This window comes from Topomyia yanbarensis, chromosome 3 (genome assembly GCF_030247195.1).
Source record: "Topomyia yanbarensis strain Yona2022 chromosome 3, ASM3024719v1, whole genome shotgun sequence".
NCBI classification, from domain to species: Eukaryota; Metazoa; Arthropoda; class Insecta; order Diptera; family Culicidae; genus Topomyia; species Topomyia yanbarensis.
The window spans coordinates 317,341,650-317,361,270 of record NC_080672.1 but is presented as its reverse complement, the minus strand read 5'-3'; the positions used below and the strand labels follow the sequence as shown (position 1 = coordinate 317,361,270).

The 19,621-nt window shown below is 41.5% G+C and overlaps 2 protein-coding genes across 2 annotated transcripts in view; one reads left to right on the top strand and one right to left on the bottom strand.

Annotated features, from left to right (window-relative positions):
- Positions 1-10,981, bottom strand: part of LOC131688990 (polycomb group protein Psc) — a 33,108-nt gene extending 22,127 nt beyond the window's left edge. Inside the window, exons 1-2 of the mRNA XM_058973702.1 lie at positions 9,877-10,981; positions 9,052-9,142 (exon numbers count right to left, since the gene is read on the bottom strand). Coding sequence (XP_058829685.1) covers positions 9,052-9,142; positions 9,877-10,045 — 260 coding nt within the window. The 5' untranslated portion in view covers positions 10,046-10,981. The remainder of the gene's footprint in view (positions 1-9,051; positions 9,143-9,876) is intronic.
- A 4,155-nt stretch (positions 10,982-15,136) lies between these two features.
- On the top strand, positions 15,137-15,743 carry LOC131693291 (uncharacterized). Its single transcript, XM_058981000.1, has 3 exons — positions 15,137-15,306; positions 15,399-15,510; positions 15,624-15,743. The coding sequence occupies exons 1-3, from the start codon at positions 15,165-15,167 to the stop codon at positions 15,682-15,684; spliced, it is 315 nt and encodes a 104-aa protein (XP_058836983.1). The 5' UTR covers positions 15,137-15,164; the 3' UTR covers positions 15,685-15,743.
- Positions 15,744-19,621: the final 3,878 nt, after the last annotated feature.

Genomic DNA, 19,621 nt, shown 5'->3' with positions numbered 1-19,621 from the left:
TCGGGTGCTGATAAATTCGGGTTTCCACTGTATACAATGATTAGCAATGTGGGTACGAAGGGTAGATAGATAAGGTTGGTTTGGATTTAGTTCAACAATGCAGGATGCGACGTGTATGGGCTGCTTATGAGTTTGCGACATGGGATAAATTAATTTATTTATTTTTTGCTTGTGTGTGCATTAGGCTGACGGTGTTTTCGATGATTTAAAGGTACGTATGGTAATGAGCCTATTGCTATACACGTTTTATATTTCTAATATACGGGATGCGAACTCAACTTTAGAGATTTACGTGGGCGAAGAGGATGAATTGCTGTAGAGCAGTCTCAAAATATTGTGAAGCTGATCTATAGCGGTTTTTGGTAGTTAACCCGTAAGTAATGTCATCTGACCTTGAGAAAGCACTGATTGGCATATTATACAAACATTTATTACTTATATACTATACTTTATACTATGCTTATATACAATGATTTCGCAAGGAGTTCAAATACTGTTTCAAACTTGTTCTGGGCATAGTGCTCGTTATAGACAGCCATAATCTAGTTACTGGTCCGAATTTTGCGCAATCTTTTCGATGATGACCTATCGCGAACAGATATCTATTGCGTATTGACGAGTAGGAGCATATAAATTTAATTTTGACAATAGATCAGAAGAATCGGTACGTTGCCTGACACTATCATTTAGAGACGAAACCATAGCATAGTTTAGACGATCTTTCAACGTTTGAATGTTTATCAACATACAACGTGATTACAAATATCTTTTGAAGTTACACCCTTTTTCCATCCAAAGCACATTTATTGGAAAGTTGCATGAATTCAACTTGGTTTTGATGAAATTGGGCCATGACTGGATCTAGTATTCGATTTTTACCTAAGACAAGACGTGACAATAGGGGGGGGGTCGTTTTTGTTCCAACTTTACGTCAGAATAGTCCGGCTCCTGAATCGTTGATTCTGACTTTTTGCACCGTACGCAATGTTACTGCAGAGATAGCGAAATGATGGTTGGCAGTGTTACTATATTTATAGGAAAAGGTTGTCATTGTTTTTGACAAATAAAATTATTATCGTTAAAAAAGTAAAAATGACTAAATTGAACAGAAATTGTGTGGCAAAGTGAAACAAGCATTTATCATACATTTACCGTATACGTGGTTGATTAGCTTTAACAAAAATAAGACAGAAACCACACCATAATCTAAAAATTTTCAGAAAATGGTTTCATCACACCTTACTAAACACCCACGACATGGAAAAACGGTGCCCTTCATCAATATAGTGGAATAAAGATACAAAATATTGCCGGCATAAAATAAATTAACAAGACTCCATTTTCATTTATAAAAATAGCAACACTGTTCGGAAGATTTCGGCAGGGAGAAAATGTGCGAAAAGAAGAATGTCGAAGGAAAAATAAAAAGCCGATTGTCACGTCTTGCCTTAGGATTTTACATTATACACAGTTTGTGCCGAAGAAACAGCCAAAGTTATTTGGTCGCGAATGTTCAGGTATTTTCCAAATTATTCTGATTTTCTTTCCTGTAAATTAAATGCTTCCGTTTTTTAAATATGTAATAATTTCTTTGTTGAACCAAACTGAATTTTTGCTGCATGATTTCGTCTTTATTTTCGTGAGTGAACTTCCTTCTGTATTATATCATTTTCATTTTTCATTTTGTAGCGTTTGGTGGGGCAATGAGCGCAAGTCAGTCCAAGGCCGATTATAGAAGGGAATTTCCCCTGACGTAGTAAAGAAATGAATCTAGAACTTTTTTAATGGAAGTGATTTGCAATTCTGCTTGCGAAATATTTTTTTCGAGTGATTTTATCACAAAATGGTTGAGTGTACGGTTCAGATGTGCAAGCGTAGGGATTTCACGATCGCGTGTGTTATCGCGAAACGCTAGAGTGTTTGCATGTTAACGTGTTTGATCGTGTGTGCTTTTGAATGCCGCGTGTGCTGGCGTGTATGTGACTTCTGGTAAATAAAATCGATTTTGTAACCGTATGACCACTTGCATATTCGCGTGTGTTCTTGAATGATCGCACTGATCGATCAGTGCGCGGTTCAGATGCTAGCAGAGAGTGAATACTCCCACATCACTAGAGTTCACGGTCATGTCACCATGGAAGGTGTTATTACTACGTATGAGCGTTATGTTTCGATTGGTTCTAGGATAGAGGATAAACTTCCGGACGTGACCGGATCATAATCGCACGAGCGCGGGCTTTCGCATTTTCGAAAAACTGCTAAGCAGCCAGATTTTTAATGACGGTAAACTAGAACTATATAATTGTTGCCGTCGAAAGTTAATATTTCATTATTTCAGATTCAAATCACAGACAAGAGGCGAACGTTGACCAGTTCAATAATAAGCATTTCTTCACGATGATGTATTTATAATTAGGAAGTACCAGTCAAATTTGTCATCGTCATTTAACCTCTAAAACATTCAAATGAAACGGAAATAATCTCCGATGGCTTTCCTTACCTAACTTTGAATTATTCTATCTGCAATTCTTCCCTCTTTCATTGCCGTACCAACAGAATCACATTCGAGAAAGCATATGAATGCACGCTTGCAGGAATACATATGCTGCGAGCGCTGCCTCAACAAAGACTGATTCAATAAGACTCGAGAAATGGTGCATTACCAAAATTATATTGCCGGGGATTTACTCGAGACATTTGACATCGGGACATCTTGCATAGCTTTGCTGCAAGTCATTGCCACGTGCGAGTTGTGGACCGACTGTTACATCTGCACAAGTTAGGTAGCGTGGTTCCATATCGATCACTTCATGTGCTACAGTTCCACTCAAATTCTTAAGAAAATAATATAAAAACTCGAAGAACGTATCAACACATACAATATTGAGGTTCTATGTCTTCTTACAAATGCGCCCAATTTTGGTAGAGATCCAAAATTACGTGGTAACCAATTCATCAATTTCCGTCGTCTACCCACAATGTCCTTTAAAAACCTCAGATACAGAGATCCTATCCCTACCTCCACGCGATTGAATCGTTGGTCGTATGCTGACAGGGAAGAAATTGAAAAGCGTCAGTTCTTCATGTTAGGAGCGGTTCTAAACAGCGGCTGTCCTGGCACGGCAACCGAAGAAGAAATGCGGCACCTCATCAACTATATCCGGGATGGCAGCCCCATCACAACGTTAGGTGTCGCCGACCGTAGCTGCATGTCAAATAGACAATCAAACGCCGTTAGTTGTAGCACCCGCTACAGGATGGAACAATCGGCTTAGAACACGGCAATGTTTATCGGGAACTGAACGGAAACTTGGTGCTTGGAACGACAGAACTCTGTCGTGCTCTTGAGCTCTTCAGGAAGATCGACTACGCGGACAGCAGAAAGGGAATTCCGGGCAGTAAACCCAACTGCGGGTACCTCGTTCAAGCACCTCATCTGCCACAGTGGCGGCGAACAGGCGGAACATTGAGTGGGTTTTGTGGTGCTTGGCAAGCAGCACCGACGAGTACTTGTCGTAGTGATCATATCTGGGTGTTGAGAATAAAGGGCAAGTTCTCGATTACATCAAAGATTATGAGCGTCAAGACAAGACCTACCGAGAATGCCCAAAACATAACGTAAAACTCATCATCGAGGACACAAACGCACAGGTCGTTCGGTTATTAGCATGGAGAGCTTCCACTTAATCTCCAACGACAACGGCCTAAGATTGATAAATCTCGCTACATTCAGGGGCACGACTATCTTTAGCGCATATTTTGCACGAAAGAATATTTAGAAGCGTACCTGGAGACACCCGAATGGCAAACCTTGCACGCAAATCGATCATGTTTTAATGCACGGTCGACATTTATGCGATGTCATTGACATCAAGACTTTCCTAAGTAGCGAGCGTCGACTCTGACCATTATCTAGCGGTCTGTAAGATACGAATAAGAGATCGGCCAACAAAAGACTATCTGAGCGCAGCGTGGAAACAGGCTCATGAGGCGGTCAGTACAACAGCCACCGAAGTGTTAGGTACCACAAGCGGAAACTAGCGACACAACTGATTCGATACTGAGAGCCAATGAGCGATGGACGAGAAAAAATAAACCAGAAGCCGAATGCATGCAGCGGCTACACGTCAGAACAAGAAACGATATGATAAGCTGAGGGGAAGATCTGTTTGTGAGCTTTAAAGCGGTATACGATTCAGTGATACGAAACAAACTGTAGCAAATAATGGTTGAACGTGGTTTGCCGACAGAACTGATTAGCTGATACATTTGACTCTGGACGGGTCAAAATCAAGCGTCAAAATAACTGGAAAGACAGCCGACTTGTATGCAACGATAGATGGATTGAAGTGCTCGGAGGTGCGATACAAAGATCTGATATACAAAGGAACGGAGCCATCATCACGGGATCTCAAATACTTTTTGTTTCCAAAGACGACATCGACACCTTTGGCGTTGATCGCAGAGCAATGGAAGACATTTTTACCTTTTAAAGGAGAGGCGGACTTACTGAACTCTGACAAGCCGAAAACAGTGTAGCTGTTGTTTACCAGGTGGAAATCGATGGGATATGGCACGAGGCTGTCGGCGGATCCATGTACCTCGGAACACTGCATATATTAGTCGCGAGGTAAATAGACGTGCTGCGGTTTCTAATATGACTGTATATGGTTTACATAGTCAGTGTTGGTCCCAAGCCGTGTGGTGTCCGGCGGGCTAAAATCTTTTTGAACCGTTTCAGCCAAGAATAGAACCACTGGAAACCTAGGACCAAAGGAGTGACATTAACCCTCTTAGCCAAGTCACTCCCAACGATTTATCAAATCCGCATCAAATTGAAACGGTCGGTACGGTTGTCCACGTTTTTTCTTTATTCATGGTTTGAAATAGTTCGTTGATTAAATTCTTCATTGAATGAAAATCATCTTCACTTTGTACGCTGCACAGTTGGCCTGGCCGCTTTAATGATTGTGTCACATATCATATGTTACACAAACATTAATATTGACAAGAAAAAATGTAGGCAAACGTCTGCAATTTTCCAGGATCCCTACATGTATTGGCTGTGTATGTGTAGACTAGACTAGACTAGAATTGAACCACTGGAAGCCTGCTGCCATGTCGTAAGAAGCGCCTAGCAACATGCTAGGAGTTCCTAGGACAAGGTATTGCTCCATACTGTAGACTTATCCTGGACGGACCTTAAGGTTTTGCATCATAGCCTTTATCCATTCTGTTTTGAGTAAATTACTGACGTATAGTCACATTCTCTGATTCGTAATTCCCGATTGTGTACCAACGTTTTAGGTTTCTTCTGGCGGTTGTAGAATGGCCGTAAATGATGAAGTCTAATTCTACAGTAACAGCATATATTAATATACCGCTTCTTCCACGCCAAGGTATAACTTTCAAAGCGTTGGTTTAAAAACCGTATTGAAAAAAAACCAAACTTTCAAGTAGGAAGTTTATTGAATTGGCCTAAGATGAAACTGTCGAGCAGCACAAAAAAAATTGTGCGATCCGCGGATGTGTCAAAATAAGCCATTTGTTTTTTAATCTGAAACCGTCTACCGACAAATCTACGTTGACGCATACCTCCAAAAGTGACTTCTTGAGATCTCATGAAGATCTGACACTAGCTTTGTAATACTTTTGCTTTCCTAAACAGTGGCAAACATCTCAACATTCCAGAGCTTCACTCTGTCAGAAGCTGTAGGGCCATCGGAAGCTAAAACTTCGTACAATCGCACTCCTGGTCCTTTTTTTAAAATCAACCAGTGCAGTACTCTGCGTCACTCGTTCGAGTTTGAACCGATCATATGGTAGCCAGTTTTTGCCAGTATTGCTGTTCTCCCATTCATTCTTTTTCTGGTTAGATTAAGAGCCCTTGTCGTTGTGATTATTATACTTATTATGCATAATAAACATGTCATTTACAATTTGGCATTTAACGCAATTATAAGAACGTGTCTGATGGAGAGAGTGGAGATGCCAACTTGTCATTAACATTTTGCAGTGAATTTTCCACATTTATTTCGGATATCTTTTATACTTTTAATGCGCTTTCTTTATACTGCAAACTTTGAAAATGATTATTGAAGCGTTAATAAGAAGCATTACTCCCGATGGCCGGCTGTTCGGAGGTCAAATTGTTCATTTTGAATTCTCGGAAATTGATCGCGAGCGACTTCGTACATATTGCTAAGATCATATTGTCTATAGATGAATAGACCTCTATCATATTCCACGCGGCTTTATCCTTACATTACGCCCCACGGAAGAATAATTTTTAAAATGCTTATTTGAATGGAATCATATTTCTACTGGAGGTCGCACACCTGAAAACTTTGATCTAAAATGAAAAGACAAAGCACGTGAGTGCTTAGCTAAATCACAATGTCTACCAAGAGATATCCTGATTCATCTCCCTACTAACACCAATTCTATCATGTGACTCTTGTGTATGATGCAGAGTATTCTCGGTCATAATAGTCACAAGTGTTGAACTAACATTCTTTCCCATCCCAAAATTGAACTGCATGGCCGGTGCCATCTACGTTATTGATCATACTCTAATCTTAGTCTCCTTAGGTTGCACGTTGAGTAGGATGTACAACTCCCAAGTATCATACAATTGGTTCAATATGCAATTTCAACAGGGTTTGATCAATCACGGGAAACTCACTGGCGGTCAACTAAGCTGAGCTAAGCTAAGTTTTACATAGTTAGCTATGGTCCCGTAGCCCCGCGTATCCCCCACATAAGAAAAACCTATTTGTCCATTTGAACCACTGGGCCCTCGAATCGAAGAAACTGCACTACGCCATTTCCAAGTTCCCAGGATTTGTGGAGCGAAACAATTTACATTCTCCCAGATGCCAGTCCTGCACTTTAGGTCTAAACCTATTAATACACCCAAGGCCAAACAACCTACAACTAGCAGAACCCACATGTATTCCCACCAGGACGCATTGAGCATACCACACATACACCAACTAGTAATGAAGACATCCGTACCAACAAGAATTGACCATGCCAGTTGATGGCCACAGGCCCAGCACTAACCCTTCCCATCTCAACAAAAAAAAATCTTGTGCCTATCTTAGCCAGCATTCAACTCAGACCGAACTATGCGTATTTTTCCTGTACAAACTCTCATCAGTTCCTAGCTTATTAATCTGTACAAAATAAGTTCATAGTTTGGGCATTAGCTTATCAATTTAGCACCACCCTAGGGGAACTTGGCGGTATACCCACTGCACTATCACCGATAAGATGTAATATTTGATATAGAATATTGTTTTATAGCATCAATACTGCCCAGAATCACATATTTGTCCACTCTTCTATGGGATTCCCTATATAAATGGAACTAACTTGCTGACTATAGGCAGTAGGTGATAAATAGGTACCAAATCACATCATCATAGTTATACAATATGCATACCTACATATTGAGTATGCCTATTAGATAAGTAACTCCCCTATACAAATTTTGCTAAAATGTAGTGCAACATTTTACATTGCGGTAATCCTATTTCGAGTCAACAAAGTGTCGATGATATGAATCATAAGTAAATAGACTCGTACAAGACCTATTACGGTTATTGTATCCCTAAGATCTGATTTTTAAAACCATTTGAAAAAGGAAAGATATTTTAACACCAGCCTTTGTAATGTGATGGAATCCTCGTAGTTCTACGATACAATATAGCTATTTTGGAAATCTCAGGAGCATAGATTCTTGTAGGACTCTAAGATCTGAGCTCCAAAATTTTGTTGGGTTTTGTAATATATATTTCATTTAATATGTGACGTATTTATTGGATCTGTCTTTCGATCAAAGTCTATGAACTAATTTTAATAGGTTTTTAAATTGATTGAGACTGAAACTCAAAAAACTATTGACAAACAACTATTACAAACCAGCTCAATTGAAAAAAACGAGACTAAAAATACTTATCCTCATTCACACCGAACAAAACAGCATTCACAAGAAATTGAAGCCCTTCAATTACCCAACTTCTGGATCAAATCCCATCACAGACACCAGCACCCAACCAACACCCATCGAATATATTGTTCCCATCGCAAACTTCGATTTCATTTCCGTCTCCTTTAGGCCCTCGGGGACCACGCGCCGGCCACCGAGCCCAGAGCTGAAGTTATACCGTCGCCTGTCCCGCTACTTTTCCACTGCTCGCGCGCCGGCAGTGCTTCGGTGTATGTGTGTCCCCTTGTGTGTTGGTGCCGGCCTGGCGAAGATAGACGTAAGAATCACGCTCCGATGACTGGCATGATTGTGATCTGGATGCGGTGCGGGTTCGGTCCTACTCGTTTGCTTCCGCGGCTCCGAGGCATCTTTTACGCAGAACACACTCGACTGGTGGTGCGCGCACCAGCAAGCAGGCAGGCAGGCAAGACGATCAGCACATTGTTGTGTACCGAATTGTGTATAGTTCACTTTTCCCGGTCTTTTCGGTCTGGTCCCCTCCTTTCTTGTTCTTACCGAAATTGCTTTCAAGCAAGCAACCGGTAGAAGGTGCCTAATGTGCCATAAACACGAGGCACATTTTCGAACTGTCAGAAGCAGACACGCACACCAGAGCGCGCAGAGATGGAACACCAATCGATTTGAGAATTTTTGATTGAGGATGGTTTTAAAAACAGATTAGTATATTTCTAGTCACTTCCATTCAAAGAAAATGTTCGATGGTGATAAGGTACCTGTAGAATGTGGCCCATACTGAACGGTTTACATTACCGCTCTCCCTCGATAAATAAACAAAGCAACTGTCAATGTCAACAAAACGCATCTATAAAGTTTGTACCATACGGCGCCACATGGTGTGCACGCCAGGGTTGGCCACTTATATCTCCCCTGACCCGTTCCCCATCGAACGAAGAGGACCTATTTTCATGACAAATTTATGTTTACGATGCGTCAAATTACGTATTATCAGAGTGAGCGCGCGCAAGTGTTAGTGCATCACTCGTTTCACTTCAGCAGGGATCTACTAGAAGGTCGGTAAGTGAGAGAGAGGAACTTACTTGATGTTCGGTTTCGCTTTGTTTATCATCATCTCGCACTGGGGACAGTACTGTTCCGTACGTAAGTGTTTCATGATGCAGCTATGGCAAACTGAAAGAGGAGAGACAAGATGAGAAAGACAAACATTAATAACGATGATGCTAATAATGATGACGGCGATGATGTAGGCTGTTTTCCGTCTAAGAATTATTTGCTGAATCCTCTCGTCTGCGAATTTTCTGTGTTGGTGTCTGACGGTCTGATACAGTGCGGTTCACGTGCGGGTGTGTAAGGGATAAACTTCCCCGCGCTAATGAGCAAATCAAATTATTCATCCATAATAAATTCGTTTGTAGCTCACAGGAGTGCCCGAGGGAAGCAAGATAAATGATACAAGATAACACCGTTGACGACGAGAGCCAAGGTTTGCCCTTCCCAAGAGTCGAGCTATGTTGCATGCCTGTTTCCTTTACGACCGGATTGAGCCAACATTGCAATTTGGTATTATTGCTTTCGTCGTTAGCGAAAAAAAGGTCTAGGGAGCATTTTTGCCGAAAGAAGAGTTATTATAATTCCGTCCCTCCTTTCGCTCAGAATATTAAGCCCTGGTGGAAAAGAAGGTTATTATTATTCCGCTTGTATCCCTAGGCGGCAGCATGGGAGAATAAAAGGCTGAAAACATCAGGAGAGCATGGAAATATACGATAAAGGAATTCATCCTTGAAAGAGGAACACACAAAAAGGTTCATATACAGGAAGTCTTTGCAGTGGACCCATGCTGACGGGATACCGAAGAAATCTTGGTCGTTTGTCAAATATTTAGATGGATGTAATTCGATACTTACACGAATGTAGACACTCTACGATGGTGGTGGCATCAATCAGGTAACCTTTGCATAGGTTACACGTAATGTACGGATTCACCGAGCTCAGATGAATCCGGCTAGGTTTGTAGGGTGATTCAGGACCGCTGACAACCGTGGTCATCTTGGTCATTCTTGTCATTTCTGCCATCTCAATTTTCTCCTTATCCAAAAGCAGCTAATCCAATTATTTGCGTAATCCAAAATCAGTGCAATCCAACCAACTGTGGTTATCGTATTCAAACTTCGTTTTCTTCCACATAATTTTTCACCACCAAATTAAATTTTCATTCCTCTTCATTGCTTCACACTCAGCACAAAATAAAAACAATTTCTTAGCACAGCAACCCCAATTTAATAACACCATAAAAGCCTCTTCAACACACACCAATACACATCCTCAGTCGGGGCCGTGTACACTCTTCGGGCGGTAAACACAGCACCGATTGTCGAAAAACATGCCAACCGAAAGCACAGTGTTGATGAAGCACAAAATTGAGCGCGCGTTACCGAACGAGTTCTATGCTACGGTCTTCACTCACATCTTCCACTATATCTCTCGCTCTTACCGTTCAGCCGGGGCCTGTTTGCTCCCTCTCTCTCCCTTTTGTTATTTTCCTTCTACTACCGTTCACTGATGTATCTTATCACGGTCGACAACACACACCCGAACTACACTCGTTGACGTTCGATGGTCAAATGATGTCGACGCGACAACTCCACGCAGCGAGTACCGTTTGTAGTCGTTGGGGTACTCGTTCCAATGTGTGCGTATCTGTGTCGAAATTACTTACACGCGCGCAACCTTTTTTTATGTTCGTGCGTTTGAAACGTAGTAGGTTATTCGGGAAGCTTTTGAACGTAAAAGTGTATACGTTCGTAAAAAGCTGTTAAGTGCAGGAGAGCACGTTTTCAACTGTTTTAATTTTAGCTTTGAATTTATAATTTAATTAATTCCCACTTCAAAAAAATTAGTAATCTGAACCAGCCACTACACTTTTTGAGTAAACTTAATGATTCTACCGACGACGTGAGTCCACCAGTAAAAACACAACCAACGTGAATGCCGTCTCGATTCAAACTGAACTTCTTATGTACAACCTCGTCAAGCGAAACAAGCGGCAACAGCTGTACGTACATAGGCAACCACAAACTGCCAGGGCGCTAGTAAATAACAAATTTATTCCCTCTTCTACACACATCTATACACACACCATCCCATTCGTATAGGGCAATCAACATTTGCTTGTTTGCTATCGTCTCGTCACAGGGAGCCACATGAAGGAGCTTGAAATTTGATCCCCCTCTTATTTGACGGTACCGTCTCACTCTGGCAGCTGGTTTGCGTTCACTCACACCCTCCGTGAACGGTGTGAGTGTTCGCTCGAGCGGTTATACTCGATTTCTCCCTCTGCTCCGGCGGAGAGTACCATATAAGTGCCGCTGTGTTTATATAATTAAAATTGAAAGCATTCTCGCAGTTAAGCTGGACGAGGTTTGAATACTACATAACGCTGGGGAATTAATTTTGATTCGCCTTTCAGTTTCTCAATTGATGGTTTTTTGATTGACGTTATACTTGGTTATAATTTTACGGTGATTACGATCTCTTAAATGCATGATTTTAATATGAAAACAATATTAAATTTGGAGACGGCCAGGACACATGTCAAATAAATTTAATGATTACTGTCACAAGCGGTCGATTAGTAAATCTTCAATATGCTGTACCAAGTAGTTGAACTCAAAGACAAGGTCTCAATGAATGATTTCAAACTGTACCGCTGCTCGGATTTAAAGACTGGAAAATGAAAATTCCATTTAATCTCCTTGCTATACTCTTCCTGTTTGTATATAAATGGTGCAAGCTGCGCAAATACTTCCCGGTCACTACCACCAACCACTCTCTAGCCAGCGTAGAGAGATCAGCGCTATAGATACACTCGGTGTCATATACAGTCATGTGTGCGTGTGTTGCAACAAATATGCTTAGGCAAGTAAATAACAGCCAGCTCAACGCGAAGAACGAGCATCGACAGCTGCTACCTAGTGAGTATATAACACTTGAAACGACACGAACCAAAAATGCAAAGAAGCATGAAACAATTTCGATCGCATCGTTTTTTTTGTTGTTGAAGAAGGCGAATACCCTTAGCTGTTATTTGAAAACGTGTATGTACTAAAGAACAATGTGAGCTATGAATCATGCCTAAAATCTAGGAACCTGTTCGATCGTGAATTAGCGAACAGTCACTAACTGTTTTTCAGGTACACAGAATTTAAAATCTAAACAGATCGTAAATTCTACTCCGTTTTCCATTATTCAAATACTATTAAAACAAATTTTGTTTTTTTGCAATCAACTACGTTGGTTTGCCTGCCTTTGTCAAATCGCAAAACTGAATACATAACTAAATTGCCTTTCCCTGTCTTCTTCCAAATCGTACCGTTCCTTTCACCATATATACAATCAGCCCTCTTCCAGGCAGAAGGGCAAAGGCACTGCCAAACACACCAATACATAATGAAAAAGAGCCCCGATTCCCCCTATTTCATTGATGCCTATTCCCTAGACCCCGTCGCGGAACATGCTGAGCTGGACGGAAATCGAAATGGGTAGCCAGCCGTGTTTGCTACTACTGCCCGGTTCCAAGCGTCCTGTTTGGGTATGTATTGGTTTTTATGCTGCCTCGAGCTAAGATATATCCCACATCGTGTGTCGCTGCGAGAGTGCATGTACATAAGACACTCTTTTTTTTGTATTCAACTTTATGTATCTTATTTTCGTCTGGTTCGGAGCTCGAAGCGCAATTTTGCTTTTTTGTTCGGCGAACCACGCAACCACGTAGGTGGTGGAAAATCCCCGAGGACTGTTTCTTTGCGTTGTCCTGGTTACTAAGCAAAACAATAGGAAATGTGATTTCAAACTTAAGATAATGCTGATTCCGTTTTTAGAATCGAGTCACTGTATAATGATAGTTTCGAATTTTTTTTTTGGAATCGACCTGTTTGGCGATTTTAGTAATGCGACGGCATGTCTGCATGGCGCCATTGGTCAACCATGGCGACGTGCATCAAACCCAAGTCGTTGCACACCGCCACTAATATTTAGCTCACATACTAACTTTACATAACGTGATGGTTTAAAATGTATCTCTAGTAAACTCGATTCACAGTCGTTTGCCTTCAATCTGTGTTGATTCATTTGTCCGTCGATCTCCTCTTTTTCTAGTAACTGAATGAAAGTTTCGAGAACAATTTGAACCATGTTGTCATTCTGACGAATTGCCAACCGCAATTTTCGCAATGCGATCGTTGTTCTCCAATCAGCTGTTGTAATTTGTGAGTCATCCTCACTACATTCAGTATTGCTTGTGGCTCTAAAAACTGGATTTGAGCCGCAATGCGCAATTTTTGGGTGACCATACGGTGACTAGGACATGTCCTGATTTCCCAGGACATGTCCTGGTGTCCTGGGATGTCGAGGAAAACGATTGATTTGTCCTGGTTTTTCTTCAATGAACCCAAAAATTTTTTTGATTTCGTTGAGTTTTATTTACTCTGGGCCAGTTTGCAGTAATAGTCGACCATAACAATAACTGCAACGCAAATTCGCTCTCAAACAGAGTACGGGTAACAAAGCCTAATATACTCGAATCGCAATTGTCTTACAATCTGAAACCCAGCGTATTCCCTCTGGTGCTTCTCAAACGGCACATTTGAAACTCGACTTCTTAACCACTTTCAATCATCTCTTACCAGTGGCATTCTTCCTATTGGGACCGGAGTTCCTGACGTACCAACTTGGTCTAACACGGAGTGGATTCTTCGTTTCCTTCTGTGGCGGACTGTAAAACAACAGGAGTAGAATGCGACCCTATGGCGCACTTAAAACACCAAACCTTTGCTATCGGTTAGCATTTAAACAAACACTTAATTCGTTTGATTTAGCCCTTAATTTGCTGAATTTAAACTAATTTACATGAAACAGTATTTATTCACTTTTCCGTATGGTAAAAATGGCGTCCTATTCACCTCGATTGCCAAACTTGAATGTCCCTTTTTTCCTTTCTTCTGGTTTTTATTGGCGCGCCAAACCCAAAAGTGCGCGCTTGTCATCGGTCGATCAAAGCAAACAGAGCTGCCGGCTTCGTTGTGCTTAAAGGACGATTCAGACGATACATCAGCTTCCGTCAACGTCAACGGAACGTCACCGTTCCGTCAGGATAAGTTACATGCAGTTAAATGGAGGCATTCACACACAACATCAACGGCACGGAACGTTTTGACGTACGGCATGTGTGAACGGACGCAAGAGAAAAGTATTTAACTTATCCTGACGGAACGGTGACGTTCCGTTGACGTTGACGGAAGCTGATGTATCGTCTGAATCGCGCTTAATCGTTTACAAAAAATTAAACTGTTGCGGTAGGCCAAGGGTTGCCACAACACACATTAAAATTTTTCTTCAAGCTGACAGGATGTGGCTTGAACATCCTCCGCCCGAAAACTTCACATACTCAAGCTTCGTTGTCTGGAATTGGAAGCAAACCCAATTTATGGATTGGTCGCTACAGGATTCCTCCTCTGGTGCGCACGTCAACTACCCGAACCAACTTGTCGTCTCCGGGATAGATTTTCTCAATTTTGCCTAAACGCCAAACTTGAGGCGGTAAGTTGTCCTTTATGATTACATCATACCCGGTTTTACATTGGTGTGCCTGTGTGTCCATTTAGTTCTACCTTGCAGCTCCATAATATACTCTTTGGACCAACGCGAAGTACTTGGATATACTGCCATCGTGAGCGCCTGTTCACAGGTATTTCCTCGCACGAAGGCTCTGGAATGGCCGCCAGAGGACGATGAACCAGAAAGTGTCCAAGTGTAAGAACCTCTTCATCTGTTGGATCATCAGAATGCGCAAACAGTGGCCTGGAGTTGAGGATCGCTTTAATTTGGCAAAGGAGCGTGGCAAACTCTATAATATTTAGTGTCGCTTGCTTCAATATTTTATTTAGCACAGATTTCACGCTCTTTACGCCTGCTTCCCATAACCCACCAAAATAAGGAGCACTAGGCGGGATATTCCTCCATATGATTTGTCTTGTTTGGCAAAATTCAAAGACTTTCTTCTCGCTCACTTCGCGTTCGAATAGCTGACGCAACTCCTACAACTCATTTCGTGCGCCAACGAAGTTTGTTCCATTGTCACTCCTAATTTCCGCTGGAACACCTCGTCGGGCTACGAAACGCTGCAGTGCTGCAAGAAATGCCGCAGTGGACAAATTTTCAACTGCTTCTAGGTGTATGGCCTTCGTTACTAAGCAAACGAAGACACAAATATAACACTGGTCCCGCAAAGTCAACCCCGACCTCAAAGAACGCTGGTACTCGCTCAACGCGACCTTTTGGTAAGTCTCCCATAAACTGCTCTGCTAGCCTTGGATTTAGCTTAAAACACTGTACACAACTTCTGGTTACACTGCGTACTGTATTTCGATAGTTGGTGACCCAAAACTGCTGCCGAACAATAGCCATTACGCCGGAGGATCCAACGTGGAGATTCTCACGATGAATGGCCGCGATGAGGCTTCTTACTACCGGATGCTTATGCGGTAATATCCACTGATGCTTTACATCGTTACGCAAACTTGTGTTGCGTAATCTGCCACCAACTCGTAGTATGCTCTCATCTAAGAACGGACTAAGATTTTTGATTTTCTTGCAGGGCTCGCTGGATGATACGCGCTGGACTTCCTCTGCCGGACCTTGCTTTTGAACCACTCTAACGATGACCTTCATTGCCTGCCAAAGCTCGCTGATTGCGGGAAATCGCTCCATTTTGCGGCTCCTCTCTAATTCTGGTATATCGACAAAAACGCAACACGTATGCCACTACTCGTTGCAATTTCCGAAACGACTCAAATCTGATGGCAACTCTTCATATCTAGTCACTATATGAACTCTGATGGTAGGCTTCAACAAGGGAATTTCTTCATTTGGTGGCGGAATCTCCATACGGTACGCTTCATTTCTTAAAAAGGTAGGACTATTTCAATAGATGTCGTTTGTGGCAAGCTTGTTGGCTGCTTGACCCCGAGAAACTATGTCGGTTGGGTTATCCTTGGATCTAACGTATTTCCATGTAAAACGATCGCCCGTTGAAACTATCTCGTATACTCTATTGCGAACGAACAGCTTCAGCTGTTCTGGCGGATGCTTCACCCAAACCAATACAGGTTGGTTATCTGACCACAGCGGCATCTCCTTAAAGTCCAGATTGATTACTGAGAGAACTTTCATAACCAAACGATGAAGCAGAAGTGCTGCCAGAAATTCCTTCCTCGGAATACTCAGCGGTGTAATAGGTGCAATCCTTGACTTTGATGCAATCATCTTCATACTTGCAGATCCTTTACCTAACGAGCGGATGTACACGCAGGCTCCGTAAGCTACTCCGGAGGCATCCGCAAACCCGTGAAGTTCATATGCACTAACATTAGCCGCCACCACTCTTCTGGGAATCCTTAACTGACTCACATCCTCTAGTGCACTTAGAAATAATTTCCACTGTTGTAGTAGAGCCGTTGAGATTTGCGCATCCCAGTCAGACTTCTCCTTCCAAACCATCTGCATAAGAAGCTTTCCGAGAACTATTACTGAGGCTGCTAACCCCAGAGAATCAAACATCGTCGAAAGTAGCGATAATACTTGTCTCTTCGTTGGGTGCTCGATGTCTGATGTTGGCAAAGAAAGGTAAAGTAATTCGTCGCTATCTGGTTTCCACATCAGTCCCAAAGTCTTGATATTTTCATTAGCTCTAGAATCGTGAATGCTAACAAGTTTTTCTCGATCATCTTCAGGTATCCTTTCCATCAGCTCCTTGCTGTTAGCTGGCGACTTGTACAAATGGAACCCTCCGTGCTTCAACATTTCTATTAGCTGCCTTTGTGCTTCAATAGCTTCATCTATGTCATCGAACCCAAATAACGCGTTATCTACGTAGAAGCATTTATTTACGATCTCTGCAGCTACCGGGTATCGCAACTTCTCGTCGACAGCCAGTTGTGCCAATGCTCTAGTGGCTAAAAATGGTGCCGATGCTGTGCCATACGTAACCGTCTTGAGCTCCAAGACTCGTAATGGACCGCAGGAATTATTTCTCCAAAAGATTCTTTGCAGCGGAGTATGGCATTCTGCGACGTCAATCTGCCGATAAATTATTTGCGCATCAGCGGTCAAAACTTACTGGGAGATGCGAAATCCAAGAACTATTGCTAGCAAATCGTTTTGGCAAATCGCACCAACCATCATCATTTCGTTCAGAGATCAACCAAGTACCCTTGCCGAAGCATCGAACACCACTCCAACGACATGACTAGTGCACTGACGAAACTGTATCGCAAATATGACTACCCCCCAGTGACTCCGGTAACTGGTACTGTCAAAATTGACATTAGGTTAGAAAGTTCATGAAACTAGCAGCACTGATGAAACTGTTGTTATTTCATCGTTTCCATTGTAACCCTTGGTTACTGGTGTTTTAAATAAACAGTAGGAAATAAAGATGGTTAAAATATTGAAAATTGTCTTTTTGTGCAAGTATTACATTACTTCGCATCAATAATGAGGTTGGTATTCAAAAGAATATCAATTGGGTGCTGTCCGAAAAACGTGTACTTTTGTGGAAGCGAGTCATTGAGCAACCAGTTAGCAGTTGTAATTTCCCAGTACGACCCGATATTTCGTGATAGGTAAGTGAACAATAGTGAATTCTTTGCCTGACATGAATTAAACTAAACAATGTATTGACAGGAAAAATGGCAGAGCTAACAGCCATGGTGAATGTGGATTGGAATCCAACTGTAGCCTAGGAAATATCATTATAATGACTGAAGATGACCAAAACCAAGAAAAACCAAGGGGCTGTAAACCATCATTAGTTTGCTTTACTGTAAATACGGTTCAAATTACTAACACGAATCCGCAGCGGCCGCAGTAATCACCTCTACTGAGCTCTACCGATTTTTAAAATAAAAGGGGAATTTATTCGAAGTTGTGTCGGTGAACTATCATTAGTGTACCCTTTATAAAGTAACTATGTTTAGGTGAAAAAGTTGAGGTTTTAGATCATAAAGTAAAAGGCGAAGAGCTATTTTTATTAAACATTATTATTATATTACTTGGATGTCTCCCATTAAAAAGCAAGAATAACTACATTGAAAAATTAATAGATTCGGATAGTAAGGATGACGACAATAAAACGGCCAGATTCAAAGGAATCGATAGACAAACTAGGAATGTGGTGTAGAGCGAATGTGAATTCTACACCCGAGGATTATTCATAAGCTACCAGTGGCCTCGGTGCACAGTGGTCCCAAAGAGCAAAAAAGGGGGTTTTTTAGATTGCGTCAAAACGGTTGACTTTAGCAATATGGTGTCTTTGAGAAAGTTTCTTGGAGTAGAACTCCCCTTCTTTCTGTCTTATCAGATTAATGATTAATCCCCCTAATAGTGAGTTACGGAATTTATTTTCTCCAATAATTCAGATAGACAAATACTTACTTCAGCAAAGTTGTAGAGAAACTCGTTGCAAACATTTTACCCGAAGACTTCAACTCTCTATCTTTTAAGGTTTTTGAGATATGGGACATTATTTGTAAAAGGCCCCTTAAAAACACTTTTTTCATCATAAGTTTTCTTCTAGATTTTTTCCATTATATAAATGTTCTAGAACATTGTTTGGACTATTAAACTGCATTACTTTGCCGAAGACGGAAACTTGCTATCGCTAGTATGTGTGGAGATATTCACGTTTTGCCTTTCTCATATAAAGAAAGGCTATGCAATCACTGTAAAAATCGACTTTTTAACCGAGGCCCGGAGGGCCGAGTATCATACACCATTCGATTCAGTTCGTCGAGATCGGCAAATGTCTGTGTGTGTGTGTGTATGTATGTGTGTGTATGTGTGTGTGTGTGTATGTGTGTGTGTCATTTAAACTCACACAATTTTCTCAGAGATGGCTGAACCGATTTTCACAAACTTAGTTTCATCTGAAAGGTATAACGCTCTCATAAGCTGCTATTGAATTTTTAGTTGATCCGACTTCCGGTTCCGGAGTTACGGGTTGAAAAGTGCGGTCACACAGCAAATTCCCATATAAACTGGTACCACCATAATGTTCAAATGATGTAAAACATATTAAAATTGATGTAACATTACTCTAGTTTGCGGGTCTGGATCACTAATGATCAATCAAAGCAGCTTTGACCACATTGGCCACCTATGACGGTTCATGACGCCCTCGGGGAACCCGCCAAGTTCCTAAGCTAATATCACACCCATTCCACAACGAATTCTCTACCGATTTTTACGAACTTAATTTCAAATGAAAGATACAGTAATGCCATTGACTGCTGCTGAATTTCATTCGGTTCTGACTCTTGCTTCCGGAGTTACAGGGGTGTTAGTAAGGATACACTGGAATTTACCATATAAATCGGTACAATCGTAATACCTCAGAGACTAAAAACTATTGAAATGGTCACCAAATTACTTCTAATCGTAGATCTAGATCACTGATTGCCAATCAAACATTCTTTGAATATATTGTCCACTATCGACGATTCCGGAAGTCCAGAATTCCGGGCATATTCCACAATTAAAGTCACATCGGTGATGACTGAACCGATTTTCTCAAACCAAGTCTCAAATGGAAGGCAA